The sequence below is a fragment of the Kryptolebias marmoratus genome, linkage group LG4 (genome assembly GCF_001649575.2).
Source record: "Kryptolebias marmoratus isolate JLee-2015 linkage group LG4, ASM164957v2, whole genome shotgun sequence".
Taxonomy (NCBI): Eukaryota; Metazoa; Chordata; class Actinopteri; order Cyprinodontiformes; family Rivulidae; genus Kryptolebias; species Kryptolebias marmoratus.
The window spans coordinates 902,303-917,797 of NC_051433.1; the positions used below are offsets into that span (position 1 = coordinate 902,303).

At 47.5% G+C, this 15,495-nt stretch overlaps 1 protein-coding gene and 1 long non-coding RNA gene across 2 annotated transcripts; one reads left to right on the forward strand and one right to left on the reverse strand.

The window, feature by feature from the left end:
* Positions 1–2,709: 2,709 nt before the first annotated feature.
* fam83c (family with sequence similarity 83 member C) lies at positions 2,710–12,992 on the forward strand. The gene is made up of 5 exons (XM_017439770.3): positions 2,710–3,588; positions 6,444–6,611; positions 6,945–7,069; positions 9,510–9,743; positions 10,463–12,992. Exons 1-5 carry the CDS (start codon positions 3,082–3,084, stop codon positions 11,241–11,243), a joined length of 1,815 nt encoding a protein of 604 aa, XP_017295259.1. The 5' UTR covers positions 2,710–3,081; the 3' UTR covers positions 11,244–12,992.
* LOC119616941 lies at positions 8,864–9,599 on the reverse strand. Its single transcript, XR_005233042.1, has 2 exons — positions 9,487–9,599; positions 8,864–9,040 (listed from the first exon to the last, which is right to left on the reverse strand). It is a non-coding gene; the product is annotated as an uncharacterized LOC119616941 (long non-coding RNA).
* Positions 12,993–15,495: the final 2,503 nt, after the last annotated feature.

Here is a 15,495-nt window from a genome sequence, read left to right on the forward strand (position 1 = left end):
AGAACCAGCAGGGTCAGAACCAGCTGATCAGAACCACCTGATCAGAATCAGCAGGGTCAGAACCAGCGGGGTCAGAACCAGCGGGGTCAGAACCAGCGGGGTCAGAACCAGCTGATCAGAACCAGCTGATCAGAACCAGCAGGGTCAGAACCAGCTGATCAGAACCAGCAGGGTCAGAACCAGCTGATCAGAACCAGCAGGGTCAGAACCAGCTGTTGGTGCTCGGCAGCTGTGTCCGGATGACTCTCAGCTGCCACCACACCAACATTTAGCTCAGAGTTCACTGACGTTCAGCCATCTTTGTGTTTGGCTCTTAGCTGTGGCAGCCATCTTGACTCCAAATGGTAATCAGTTGTACGTCCAAAGAGTTTTATTACAATCAGAGATATTTTGCTAACAGCAGACACATGAAGACAAGGGAAAAAACACGATGGCCCCGCCCTCGCCGGGGGGCGGTAAACGCGATGAATCTCCCAGGAAAAAGTGACCAGTTTGGCTCCAGAGCTGCAGCAGTTCAGACTAAATATAAACTGACTGAAAGCTAAAACACCGGCTTGGAGCCGAGCAGCCCAGGGATCTCCAAACAAGCAGATTTCCTGTAGGTGTTTTAGCTGATGTTCTGTCTGGGGTTGGGCGTGTAATTACAAGATGGACTGCAGGTCAGGGAGAGGTTAGAGTCTGTTTGGAAAAACACAAACCGGCTGTAACGACATCAGTTTTACAGATACTGACTGAAAACTTCCTCATTTCTCTGAGTTTAATTAAGCCTGACAGGCAGCGGGCGACTGGATCTGATCCGATTCTTCAGGGAACTGAAAGCATGACTCAGTATTTTATTCTACATTAGTAATTAAATAAATTCATGTTTGTTTTACATTAAACTCTTTGTCATCAACAAAAATGGGAACAAATTGTGTTTTGGTGACAAAGAAGCTAAAGTTAAAATTAGTTTTTTGTTAATTTTTCTGGTTCATCTCTTGAGTTTGGAGCCTTTTTTACCACCTGCCTCACTCATTCAGAGGTCAGAGGTCAGAGGTCAGGGTGAAGCAGCTTATAAATGAATTAATAAATAAATTAAAACAAAATTATTTTAAGGTTTAAAAACTGAAAATGAGTTTTAAAGAAAAGACCTTCAGGAAAAAACCCGCCCTGATGTGTCGGAGCTCAGAGTCCACTGACTGAGCTGCGGCGGCCATCTTGAGCTGAGGTGATTCCAAAAGTTAATCAGCTGAAGACGTGAGTCCGATAACATTTCATTAAAATCTGACCGGTGGTTCGGGGGATATTTTGCTAACAGAGAAAAGATCAAACACACTCTTCTGTTTCTCTGCAGGACCCTGATTACCCATCATGCCTCAGTGCCCACCGGTTTGGTCTCCATGGCGATGAGCGCCCCCTGGTGGGCCTTGTAGAGGTCGTGTCTGCGGTCCACCCGGCTCTGAAAGCGCGGCTGCTTCCTGACCGGGTCGTCGGGTCCGAACTGCGGCGAGACCACCCTCAGCGCCGGGGTGGAGCCGTCCGAGAAGACAAAAGGCTTGAATATAGACCTGGGCAGGGGGAGNTCCTGTGTACAGGGAAATGGACCAGTGTAATCTTTGCAAAGGTTGCTTTGGTGAAGATGAAGTGTGGGGAAAAAGGAGGAGGGGGTGGAGGAGGAGGAGGAGGAGGAGGAGGAAGGTTGCCACCTCTCAGGTGGGGCCTGTCTCCAGGTCACAGGAAGTTTTATCTGAGGAACTGAGGTTTGTTTCTGGACCAGATGAAATCATCATGATTTAATGAGCCCTAATGACCCTCTATTGTTAGGAGAGTGAGAACAATTTGCAAGCAATCCATCTTACATCACATCACATCTTTAAAAGCTCATCTCCACACTCCTTTGGATGAGAAGCTAAACGTCTTTAACTACAGAATAGAAGTCCAGTTGTTTTTGTTTTTTAACCTTTTTTGAACCATGATCTGATCGTCGACAGATGAGTAAATCCAGAGCTTCATCTTTCAGCTCATCTTCTTCCTCAGGACAGAACGGATCGACGCCCTCATCACCGTGGAGAAGATCCAGGTCGGTGGGTCCATCTCCGTCAGCATCCTGACGTCGCTCAGGAACAACACTCCCAGATACAGATTCCTCCTGGAGTGAATCTCAGACTCTGTCAGAGTCTTTGAGACTGAAGCGTGTCAGTAAAACCTAACTGGGAGGTCAGATCACTCAGAGGGCAGCTGACCTCTGACCTCTGACCTCTGTGAACACAGTTACACTGAATGAGGACCTTCAGTAAAGCTTTTAGTATTTTTGTTACTCAGCTGCAGCTGAGAAAACTGAGTCACCTTCTATATTTGAATCACTAGTTGTAAGGATGAGGAGTGGTTGTCCACCTGTTGAAGGTCGGTGGTTCGACTCCCGGTGTGACCTGAAACATCTGGACTCGTCAGAAGAATATCCTGCTGATATTCACTTTGTTTTGACTGAATTTAACTATATTTTCTGGATAGAATTCAGAGTTTTCACTTGTATTTTAAACTGTGAGCCATCAGCTTTAATTATATTCTTTTATTTTGTTTTTTTATGATTATTTTCAGCCACACTTGTTTTATTTTGAAACTCCCGACCGGATGCCGGCTTCCTGTTGTGAGCTGGTTGCCCTGACGACGGCAGGAGGCGGAGGGGCGTGTCCGCGCGGAGGGACCAATGAGCGGGCAGGTGAGCAACAGGAGAGCAACAGGTGAACAGGAGACACACACCTGACCGTCACACACCTGCAACACAACACCGCGCGGCAGGAAGAGGAGGCCGGCGCGCGCACGGTTCTCCTGGGACTTTACATCCGGACCGAGCGGACCGAGCGGCCCGGGAACCGGAGAACTCGGGTCCATTTCAGCACCGACCTGTCAGCGGCGGAGCTTCGGGGACTTCTCACCTGGAAGCGGATTAATAATCGGATTAATCCGCGTTTAGTCGGAACAAACAGCGACGATGTTCCCCGAATCCGACAGCAGCAGCGAGTAGTTTCCGGAGCTTCAAGTTTTTCTTTGTTTTTCAAGGGTTTTGGTTGAAAAAGTCGCCTTCCTGTCCGCGGCGGCAGCATGATCAGCTCCGAGGGCCTGAGGCCGAGCTCCAACGGCAGGAAGCCGCTGGGGAAGCTCGCCTCCCGGCTGGAGGAGGTGAAGAACCCGTGGCGGCAGGGCTCCACGCTGGAACTGAGCCACAACGAGGCGGCCCGCCTGGCCACGGACGCCCTGCTGGAGCTCGGGGAGAAGGAGTACCGCCGGGTCCTGGCCGAGGAGCGGGAGCTCAACTTCCTCTCCCCGCTGGAGATCCGCTACATCAGCCAGCACGGCTGCAGCAGGACCTGCGGCTCGGACGGCGGCGCCGGCCCGGAGCGGGACTTCGGGGACGGGGACGCCGTGTCCGAGCTCACCTCCGGGACATACTTCCCCATGATGTCCGACGAGGAGCCGCCGATGCTGGAGCTCGGCTGGCCCGAACCCCCCATGAGGTTCGGCCCGTCGGAGACCCAGATCTACTTCCAGAGAGACAAGAACCACAACATCAAGGACCTGATCCGGTCCATGATCAACAAGGCCAAAAAGGTGAGAAGGCTGTGCGCGAGGACCCCGCAGCTAAAGAACCTGTTCTCTGGGTTGATTCTGTTCTGTGGGTCCGACTCTAAAGAACCCATTCCCTGGGTCTACTTAAAGAACTGTTCTCTGGGTCCGACTCCAAAGAAGAACTCGTTCTCTAGGTATAACTAAAGAACCAATCTGTAGGTTCGACTAAAGAACCGTTCTGTGGGTCTGATTAAAGAACCCGTTCTTTGGATCTAACTCTAAGAACTGTTCTGTGCGTCCGACTCTAAAGAACAGTTCTCTGGGTCCCACTCTAAAGAACCGTTCTTTAGGTCTGACTAAAGAACCCGCTCAGTTTGTTCCTTTAGAACCTGAATTTGTTCATGTTTATAACTGAAACCTGTTCAGTTCTAACCCGGGCTGGAACCCAGGTTCTGTCTGCTGAGCAGAACCAGACTTTGGTTCCTTTAAACTTAGAACACAGATTTGAAACCCAGAAAACTGCAGAAAAGATCCTTTCTGTGAGAACAGACAGCTGCTGAAAGCTAAAAGCTGAAAGCTAACAGCTCAAAGCTAACAGCTAAAAGTATCCCAGCTGCAGGAAGCAGCCGTCTCCTGGATGAGCCGAAGCTTCGGTCTCTGATCAGCTGGAACGTGTAAAAAGACAAAAGCAGGACAGCAGTGAAGACGCTGACTCAGCGTTCAGACGATCACACTTGGAGGCGGCAGAGACGTACCTGATTGAGTCCACCCCCCCGCAGGCGCCGCCGCCATCTTTGATCAGCTGTTATCAGCCGACAGCTCGGCCTGTCAGTCACTCAGCAGCTGAACTCAGATCAGTTACGGCAGAAAGGAGCCCGGAGTGATTGTAAAGCAGCAGACTGAGACAGAACCTGTGAGACGGGTCCATGGAGTCCACCTGGGCTCTTTGTGGTTGTTGTTGATTTTAGTCGTTTCTGCAGAAGTTTGTCTTTTTGATCTGAGTTTAGTTTCTGATCTGAAGTCAGTTTGCTCATCTTTTACCTTCCTACGGTTCTGTTGATGTTCGGTCGTTTTCTGACATGTTTGAGATCGTTTTAGTCTGTCTGAAGCTGTTTTCGTGTCTCCGGTTCTGCCCTGCTGGTGCTGGAGGTGAACATTAAGGCTGATCTCAGAACAGCCACATCAGAGGTTCAGTGGGTTTGTTTGCAGACGGTCCGGCACGCGCTGCTGTGACTCACTTCCTGTTTGTGGGGCTATAAATACACCTGGTCTGAGCAGATTTAATGGAAACCAGCGGAGATGCTGCAGGAAGGCCCGGCTGACGTCACGCCTCACCTTTCACCACATTCAGGCAGAAAATGAACTTTGACCTCCTGCGTTTAGCTGCAGTGGAAAAACACTGACGCTGCAGCGAAGAAGCAGCAGAGTTTTATTACTTTAGAAGAATTAAATGAGTTTAAAGGTTCTCAGGTCCAACAGGTGAACACAGAACGTCCACCCAGGTACAGCAGCAGGTTAAAAACAACATGGCAGGATCAAAGGACAGCTGTTTACCCAGAATGCACTGCAGCCACCAGCAGCTCAGCTTTTCTTTCTCATCTTCCTGCTTCAGGTCAGGTCGACTGAATCGGAGACGCAGGAAGTCCAGATGTTTTGGACTGTTGCCCACCTCCTTTCACAATAAAGTTCCAACAAAGATGGATGACTCTCAGCAACTACCACGCCTAACTTTAGCTCAGTTTCTGTCAAATTCACTGATCTGGAGCCATTTCTGTGTCCGACAGAGGCAGTTACATGATCGCCAGCCTTTCATGGTGGCGGGAGATAACGACTCAGCTGCAGATGAGGGTTTTTATCGCCCGCCGCTGAATGTGGAGTGATAATGTTTTTGCCCGTGTCTGTGTGTAGCGTTAATAAAATATCTGGATGGATTTAATGAAACTGTTGGCTGAACGTCTCCAACTGATTAGCAGTCAGCTCAGTTCAAGATGGCCGCAACAGTTTGTCAGATACTGAGCTGAATGTTGGGGTGGTAGTAGCTGAGGGTCAGCCTCTGCGGGTGATATGCATCTCTGAACGGTAACGCTCAGGTGTTCCCGCCTGGCGCTGGGAGAGTTCAGTCTTGTTGTTGGTTCTCTCTGCTTCTGTCGCTGCTTGTTTCCTTTTCCTCTTCGGTCATCTGGGACCCGAGGAAACAACAGAGGGAGGTGCTGGTGGGGGGGCTCTCTATCTTTAGTTTTGATTGTTCCTGGAGTCTCTGTCGAAGGAGGAAGTGCTGCCAGGAGACGTACAGGAAGTTCATGTTTTATTGAAACAAAGCTGAAGAAGCAGGTTTGGTGTTTCCGGCTGCTGCTGACTTTTATCAAACATTTCCAGTCTCTGTTGGAAGAACTGGCTGGTTTCTGTGGCGCTGTCATGTGAGCTTCGGTTGATGGGAACTGGAGGCATTAGTGGGCCCCCTCGGGGCCCAGAAACTGGTTCATCTGGTCGCGGAAATGTTTGAAGTTCCTCCCTAATAACCGTTTGACAGAAAGTTGGATTTTAGCCCCAACAGGGAGATTCTCAGAGAGCTGAAGGACGATGGAGCGTCTCTCCGGTCTCTGCAGGATTATTTCCTGTTCCTGTCAGATCCTGTTCACACATCAGCAGGTTCTCAGATTAATTAGGAACGACTCGCATCATGTTGAAACATGCAAAGTTTCCATCCTTTAAAAGTTGTTGCTTCAAGAAAAGCCTGGAAAACGATGGTTCTGTGTTAGAAAATGACAGGAAGAAGGTTTTCAGCTGCAGCATCATGAAGGTTTCCTGTACAGCCTAAAAGGAACATCTGAGATGTTCTGGTGCTAACAGCAGGAGAACGATCTGTGTGAAGTTCTGGTTCTGGTTGGTCTCTGCAGGTCATCGCTCTGGTGATGGACGTCTTCACCGACGTGGACCTGCTGTGTGACCTCATGGAGGCGTCCAACAAGCGGCGCGTCCCCGTCTACATCCTGCTGGACGAGAAGAACCTGGACTACTTCACGGACATGTGCTCAGCGCTGGACATTCAGACCTCCCACCTGAATGTAAGAACAGAACCGGTTCTGCTGCCTTTCTGGGCCCGGGCCGCGGTTTGTCTCTGCTTCTGTCCACAGAGAAGAGGACAGGCCTGACAGAAAGACAACTGGCTTGGCTGTCACGAAACACAAGTTAAAGATCTGTATTCTAGACCTTTTCCAGAGAAGAACTGCTTCAGGCAGTTTAACTGCAAACCTGTTCTGAGGAGACATGCTGTAAAATAATTTTACTAACAGTTGAGTTTGTTCGTTACTTCAGAGACAAAACGCAGGTAATAAAGATCAGCTGATGATCAGTTTCTGTTTGTTTCCCTAACCCTGTGTGTGTGTGTGCGCGTGCAGAACATGCGGATTCGCAGCGTTTGTGGTGACACGTACTGCACCAAGAGTGGGAAGAAGTTCTCCGGTCAGGTCCTGGAGAAGTTCATGATCATCGACTGTGAGGAGGTCCTCGCCGGCTCCTACAGGTGAGACGCACAGAAAACCCAAACTATTAACCCCGAGAAGGATTTAAAGCTTCCATCAGCAGTGATGGTCTACAAACAGAAACCCAACCAGTGAAGGTTGTTGGAGGTTTGGACTGAGAGCAGCAGGAATCAGACGAGCGGTCTGCTCGTTTTCAGCTCATTTAACGTTTGCATTTCGGCTGATAAGCTGCTCTGACGGCGGCGCAGCAGGAAGCAGCTGAACCACAGGTGATGTTTGCATTTCTGTGGATAAGCAGCAGAACAAAGGCGACGCTGTGCAGGAGGAGCAGGTGGGTCAGCGAGGAGACGAGGAACTCCGGGGTCAAAGTTCAGGTCTTTACTGAAACACAGAGCAGAAAGGAAGCCTCAGACAAACAGAAACTGTCTGTCAGATCAGAACTTCTTGACCCGTGAGCAGCAGAAGGTTCGGGTTTATGGAGGAGATCTGAAGAGTTAAGAGCCTCACTTCCTGTTTGGAAGCTCCAGTTTCAGCTTTTAATGAATAAAAAGTTTATTAAAGCTCGAAAAGTTAAACGTCAGGTTCTGCTGGGTTCAGAAAAGGCTTCTTGCTTTGAGTAAAAAACTCCTACTTGTTCTAAAAACAGCAAGCAGTCTGCTTCCTTTGTCCCTAAATGTGTTTCTGAAGTTCTCGGGGAGAAATTCTTGTCAGTTTTGTCACTGATTCATCCTCGGCTTCTTCATTGTGTCCTGCCGTTTAAAGTGTGTCTCTGTAAAAACCTGACTTCTCACAGCTCCGACCGTCACATCGTGGGAACTTCCTTTTATGGATGAATTAAGTGTTTAAAGATGTCAAATTCTGAAGCCAATTTAAGCCACTAGGAGGAGGAAAGTGGCGGACGGAGCTGGAAACTTGATTTTAACAGGTTGGAGTCTCAGATGAGCACAGACGGAGCGCGTTCTGCCTCGGCTTGTAAAACCCCAGGCTGTCCTTCAGCTGGCTTGTTGTTAAACTCTGACGGCTCCTGAACCGGAGGATTACGGTGCGAGGTTTGGGTCGGGCTCTGCTGGTTCTGGAATGAAGGGCGAGACCTAAAATGGTTCCAGATGAGTTTTATCAGCTGCAGAACGCTTCCAGTAACTCTGATAGTAAAGCCAATGAAACACTTTAAAACCTGATGAACCGAAACAAACAAACACTGAGGAGCAGTTTTTAAAAGTTTAAATAGTTTAGATCATAAACATTCATCAAACTGACACAACAGAACTTTCTGTCATAACTGAGCTGCACGTTCATTTTTATGAGATTTTCCAAAGCTGCTTTAAGACCTTTAATGCTTGTTGTAGATGGCTCTTTAAATGACCTGAAGGTCAGAAGATTTGTTTATTTCTGACTGGACTGATGAGCTAACGGCTAGTCTGAGCGCAGCTAAATCCTTCCAGGCTTTAAACTATAATCATTCATTCAGACTCTGTTTTATAAACCTTTATAATCTCACATGGAAGCTACATCTGAGGTGTTTGGAAGCTCACATAGCTGCTAGCGAGCTGTAGCACTTCCTGTGCAGCCCGGAGTCACTTCCTGCAGGAACATCATCGTGTTTCAGGTCCAAAATATTTATTAGTGATTCCATCAACAAGAATAAAAGTCGAGTCAAAGATAACAAACCGCTGCAGTGTTTATGATTTTATAATCTTTTATTTCCTGAACTCCATCGTTTGCTGGGAAGCTGCGCTCGGAGCTGATTGGACGGTCACAGTTTAACAGGTTCCCCTCGGAGGCTTTGTTCTCAGTAATTTCCAACATTTTTCACATCAAACCCTTTTATTAGATAATAGTGAAATCCTAATAAGCATGCGGATGTTTTCAGCTGCCGGTGGTTTAGCAGGACTGACTGTCAGGAACTGGTCTGTTCGGATGCTTTGTGAGCCTCGGCCTCGGCCTCGGGTCGATGCTGCTGCTGTCAGACGATCTTCACGCGTGTCAGAGGAGCTGGTGACTCACTGCGGTGACTTAACCTCAGACAGGAAGTAGTTAACGAGATCATTTACACAATACCAGCTGAGAACGACTCAGTCACACAATGATGATGATGATAACCTGCAGCTAATGACAGACAGATCTAAACCTCTCATCCAAACTGAGCTGATCTGTAGAAATCTGCATAAATAAATCCTTCCTGTGGGAACGCTGATTCTATTATTATCTATTTATTTACAAATTCCTGATTAAAACACGCTGAGATCTCAGTTCCTTCAAGAAATACTTCAGCATCCTTCTGCTAATGCTAATGCTAATGCTAATTCTACTGAATTTAATTAAGAGTTAAAGTTCTGCTAAATTTAACTAGCCTTTCGCTGTTAGATTTTAGCTTTAAGTCTTTATTCCAGAAAGAAACAGTTTTTTCTTTCATACGAAGCACCTGTTAGTATTTCTACAGAAGAACTGTTGTCCTCACCTGGTCTCCTCTCTGTCTTCCAGCTTCACCTGGCTGTCGGCTCAGGTGCACAGCAACATGGTGATGCATTTCTCAGGTCGCATCGCCGACAGCTTTGACCGGGAGTTCCGCTGCCTGTACGCCGACTCGCAGATCATCGAGTGCTTCGACAACCCGGAGGACGAGGGGATGCCTTACTACCCCTCGTACCAGGCCATGATGGCCCCCGGAATAAGCATGGGGATGGGGGCCCTGGGAATGGATTTACACTCCGACAGGTAAGAACGGATCGATCGTAGGAATGCTGCAGGAATCCAGACTGGAGGTAGTTACAAACGCAGACATACCTCACCTCAAACTGTCAGCTTCATGTTAGCCAGCTTCGTCCAATCAGAGACCAGGTCTTTTTGGGGTCACGGTCCTGTTCGACCCAACCCGTCCAGCTGATGAAGAATTTGGAGGCGGTCCTCCACCTTCATTATCTCATACACTCTAAAAATCGCTGGGTTAGAAACAATCCCATCAGTGGGTCATGTTTAGACTGAGCAGGTTAACAGTTTGACCCAATATTTGGTCCAACCGGTCCAACCTGAGACCATCTTTAACCCTCCATACCTGACAGCCGGGTCGGTGTTCTGAGGCCTGAAAGCCTCACCTTGTCTCCAAACGTCCTTCTTGTCTTTGTGTCCAAACAGCTCAGTCTCTGTCTCGTCTGACCATCAGACTTTTCTCCAGAAGACATTCGTCTCCTGATCTCTGAATCTGAATTTGTTTAGAAATGGCTTCAAAAGACAAATTGTTTTTAGGCTGGCAAAGAGAAACTACCAGCTGCGGTCACTCATAATCACTAACAGGAAGTTGATGGACCTTGTTGAACCTTCAGACCGACTCGTTAACAGATGCAAGCTGTGTTGTTTGTGCTGAAAGCTTGTTCATGTTGGCCTGTCGTGGAGTGAAGGCTTCAGTTTGTTGATCTCGGCTCTTCCTCCGTCTGCAGGCAGCGGGACCTGGCGTTCTCTGAAAACTCCAGCAGCCATTCCAGTAACAGCGTCTCCAGCATAAAGGCCGCTCCTGGGATGAAGTCCAACAACATCTACAACGTCACTCAGAGCCACGAGAAGGAACCTGCCGGCTCGTCTCATCTGAGCCCAGAGAGGAGAGGTTTAGGTGCCGTCCGCCTGTCGGGCCAGACCCAGGCAGCACGAGGTTCTTCTACCGGAGGAACCAACCCCATCCCTGATCGCCCACCGCCCTCCTACGGTCAGTCCATTGGCATCGAGTGGAGCAAACCCAGCCAGGTGGACATCATGCGGGCGAATATTGGCAGCACGTCTAATAAGTTTCAGGACCTGGGGCTGTACGACAAAGCGGGCATGTTCCAGAACTCCAACCTGAACTCTAAGACCCAGAAAAGCTCCCCGGGCAACGACACCAAGCTCAACCCGAAGCAGAGGTCGCCTTCCTCCAACTCCAGCCCCTTCCTCAACAAACTGTCTGACCTCTTCCATTCGCCGTCTTCCAAAGACAAAGAACTGTACAACTACCGGAGGTCCCCGTCTCCTCACAGCTCCTCCCCCTGGGGGGGGCCGGACCTCTGCCAGCCCGAGCCGGAGAGCCGTCAGTGCCCGCCGCCTCCGACGTCTCCGCAGGGCTTCATCAGCCGGCAGGACCAGAAGAGAATGACGCTGGGCCACAGCAAACTGGACCTGCTGAACCAGTACAACAAGATGAAGCCGAAGCAGGTCTACAGCCGCTTCGAGCTCAAGAGCACAAACTAACTTCACCTCCGGGTTTCCTTCCTGTCCGGGTTTCCACCTCGGAGGAGGACGCCCTGGGACCGCCGGGACTTTTCTCTGGGGTTACATCACGTTAAAGACAGAACCTGCGAGCTCCTCGTGATCCCAGGTTCTGAGTCTTACAGCCTTTCAGACGATCCACGAGTTCTGTGGTGTTCCTCATCTTCATCTTCTTCATCACTGGTTAGGTTTTTACAGCTGCTGAATGAAACAATAAGTCAGTTTTTGTCTTCAGCACTCAAACTAAAACTTTTATACTAAATTACATCTTAACTTTTGTGTAAATAATTTGATAAACTGCAGTTTTTATAAACAAATAAGATGAATACATTTTAAAAACACATCTGATCATTTGAATCTTTTATACTTCAAATTATATTTATACGTTTGCTAAAGCCTAAATCCTTGATGAAACAAACAAAAAAAGGTCTAAATGGTTTTCTTTAATCTTTTATCCAGTTAATGTGATTAAAATTTAAATATTTGAATAAAAACAAACTGCAGCACCTAAAAGTCAGATACTCAGGATTTAAAATGGGGTTACATATTTTAATATCTGTAAAATGTTAAAAACAGAAATTAACATATTTTAAAACAATAAAAATCTAAATAAATAATCTTCATGAAGCAGGTGACACCATGTTATATTTTTAGAGTTTGGGTGAATATTAATGCTGTGAACTAAACACTTTCAGACATTTATTTCATTCAGAAACCTTTTATTTGTCCACAAAGAGCCGTTAAAATTTCTGTTAATTTAGCCGTTATCTCTGAAATCTAAAACAAATTAACGCCACAAAGCCAGAGCTGTTCAGCTGAAATGTGAAATATGTCAGAATGCACTGAAAGGAGGCGCCTGATCCTGTCAGAACGTTCTCCAGATGTTTGAAACTTCCTCCTGAACCTCCTCAGACAGGAAATAGTTTCCTCTCAGCTAGAAACCATTTCTGCACGTTTACAGTTTAATGAAACACAGTCAGGATAAAATGAGACCAACGAAGAAGAAAACGGCTCCAGGGTTTTGGTTCTAACGTCACAAAGAGCTTTAAAGTTCTTCACTTTGGGTCCAAACAGAGACGCTAAAATCAGCGTTTCTGACCTCGATCACATCTTTTAATTTGTTGTTTTTGAAAGTTTCCTCACAAACACGGCACAGTTTCTATTTTATATTTCAGAAAACCCAGGGTCACCTGAGACATGATGAATGTCCTCATCCGAAACGTTGTAACGCTGCCAGGCCTGGAGGTGGCGCTGTGAGGCTGCCGGGCCTGGAGGTGGCGCTGTGAGGCCCGTAAGTGGTGCTGTAGCCGCACGCGAACAGGAAACAAGGCGTGGAGGTTGGGTTCTGGTTTCAGCTCTGGTTAGGTTCGAGGTCCTTTGACTCTGTGTGTTTTTAACAGAACTGCTCCTGAAAGCCCATCTCCGTGGAGACGTGAGCAGAAAACTTGACCTTTTTGATAAAACTTTCCCACGTGGACGTTTGTGTGGCTGGGAGGTTCAAACGGAGCCTGAATGTCTGCTCGTGGTTTATTAAATGTTTCACAAACTGAAAGATTCTTATATGCAGTTCTTCGGTGACCCTCGTCATCCTCCTTGTCTCCGACCTCGTGCCTTCATCCTCCTGCCTTAAAGCTTCAGACAAACTGTCTCTGAGGACCTGAACCAGGAACTGTAAACTGTAGAACCAGGAGGAGGTCTTCTCTGCTGGACTTTAGTCCATTTCTTGAAAAACTGAAACTGAGAGCAGATTTTTTGGGGGCATTTTGTTCACAGCAGAAAAGATCAAGATGCTGTTTTTTGTTTCTGTTTACATAAATCTGTATTTAATTTCTTTCTGGGTTGTCTTTATTTAATTCTTCAGACTTCTGTATATATGACAGTGTTTAAGGAATGATCACGTGTTTCTGTTTACAGCTCGTGTCCGGGCGCTGCAGGGTTCGTGGCGGTTTGCAGGCAGCGCGTCCTGATTGGCTGAGTGAGATCTGAAAAACTGTACATAAAACCTGAAATTAGTGTTGGGAATTTAGGTTTATTGTTTAAAGATAAAACTCTTAAACTGACTTATTTTATTTTTAATATTTGTTATTCATGGGAAAATGTGAACTTGTTTAATTTTGTGGAAAAAAAAAAAAAAAAACATTTTTAAGATGAAGAAAACTAAATAAAAACAAAAGATTAATATGAAGTGTTTTATTTTGTTCTTCTTCTCCATCTTTAACTCTGACCAGTTTCCCAGTCAACCTCCCCACATCATGCTGCTGCCACCGCCATGCTTCACTACAGGGCTGGTGTTCTCAGCATGATGGGAGGTGGTGGACCTCAGCAAACCCTGAACACAGTTTAAATCTGGAGTGGTTGTAGCTGAGAGTCGACCCAAGACTAACAGATTAGTTCAGGTCTGCGTGAGGCGGTGGGCGATAGGCATTCCTTCAGATTGTTCCCGCCTCTCAGAAACCCGCAGTTCATCACGTCAGTCAGCCTCACTTCAGCAGATCCAGGATCAATTTTTAAAACCAGAAGCCCAAACATCTGGATCTACGTCCAAACTGGAGCAGTTGGACCCGAACACTGAGAAGAGTCCGAGGACTGAAACGGGCCCGACAAGAACTCCACAGACATCCTGCAGGTCCGACAGTCAGCAGAAACCAGCTGTGAGACGCAGGAAACGGGCCGCACCCCGAGGAGAACAGCAAGCTGCACGCCAGGAAACGCATCGAAACACCAGGTCTTGTGCGTGCACGTGTTGGCACGCTCACTGAGAGCTGCACGGATCAGAACACGGTTTACGCACAGCCTTTCAGCTGATGAGGAACTGCAGAGAGACACCTGTTCCCTGAGGTTTCAGGTGTCAGGATCCTGCTCCGACTGATGACGTCACAGCAAAGCCACAACTCTGCTACTCCCAGAAACTCCCGCTGACCACATCTCAGCTGCTTCATGTGTTTCTCTCAGAGTTGGATTTGGTCATGGTTCAGACCTGTTCCGGGGGTTCCGGGGCTTCTGGAGCTTCGGTTTTCTTGGATGCTCCATTGTTCACAGATTTCTGTTTTTATGAGCTCACATTGTTCGTGACATGACCCTGGGCTGGACTTCCTGACAGGAAAACAACGTTCCTGAGGGAAAACTGATCCCAAACCAGACAAACAAACATCTTAACCCTCAGGAAACACACATGCTGTGTTCATCTGTTCATCCACGCACTAAAAACTGACGGGTGGTTTTAAGTCAGCAGGTTAGCAGTCTGACCCTGACAGGTGAAGGACCAACTGAAGTTTTCTACCCAGAAACAGCCTAAGCTTCAGCTTTTTCAGCAAACGTTAGATTTTTTCCTCAGAAAATGCAGTTTGTATATTTCTAACTTGGTTTAAAGGTAACTAGCTGCTGCTAACAGCTATTAGCACCAACTAAAGTTGTTTCAGGAACCCAAACTAAAGTTATTAACTTTACTTCCTAAAGGTCCAGTCAGGTCCGACTGGGTCAACCTCTGGCTGTAAATGGACTCTGAACAACGGGACGGGTTCTCCAACCCGACCACTGGGTCAAAGTTTGACCTGATATTTGGTCAACCCAACCTTTGACCCAACAGCTTTAACCCTGAGTTATCAGACAAACTCAGCAGGTTTTCATGTCTGTCATCCAGCTCGTTAGCTGCAGTGCTTGTAAATCCTCATATTTGGTTGTTTCACAACCTCAAGGTTAAAAGTTGATGAAGTAATAAATCTCCCCAGAAATACTCCAGACATATATGGGGTTCCATTAGTGCCAAAAATATGTTTATGTGTCTATGTAAGCCGTGTATGTAGCATGCTTATGGGGTTCCATTAGTGCCAAAAATATGTTTATGTGTCTATGTAAGGCGTGTATGTAGCATGCTATGTATATGTTAGGTGTATATGTAAAGTGATATGTAAGGTGATATGTAAGGTGATATGTNGACCGGATGAGTCTCTGCAGTTCTTAACTGAACCTAAAAGCTAAGATGAATACAACACTGACTCAGCACCTGAGTGATGACTCAGCACCTGATCGCTGACTCAGCACCTGGAGCCTGACTTAGCACCTGGAGCCTGACTCAGCACTCTCACAGTGATGACTCAGCACGTGAGCGCTGACTCAGCACTCTCGCAGTAAAGCCCCGGCGGTCTGGAAACCCACCGCTGTGCCACTGCAGCAGCTCGGCTCCGCCCTTGTAGCGCCGCTTGGCGAGCTCCATCCTGGCCGGCGGGTTCTCGGG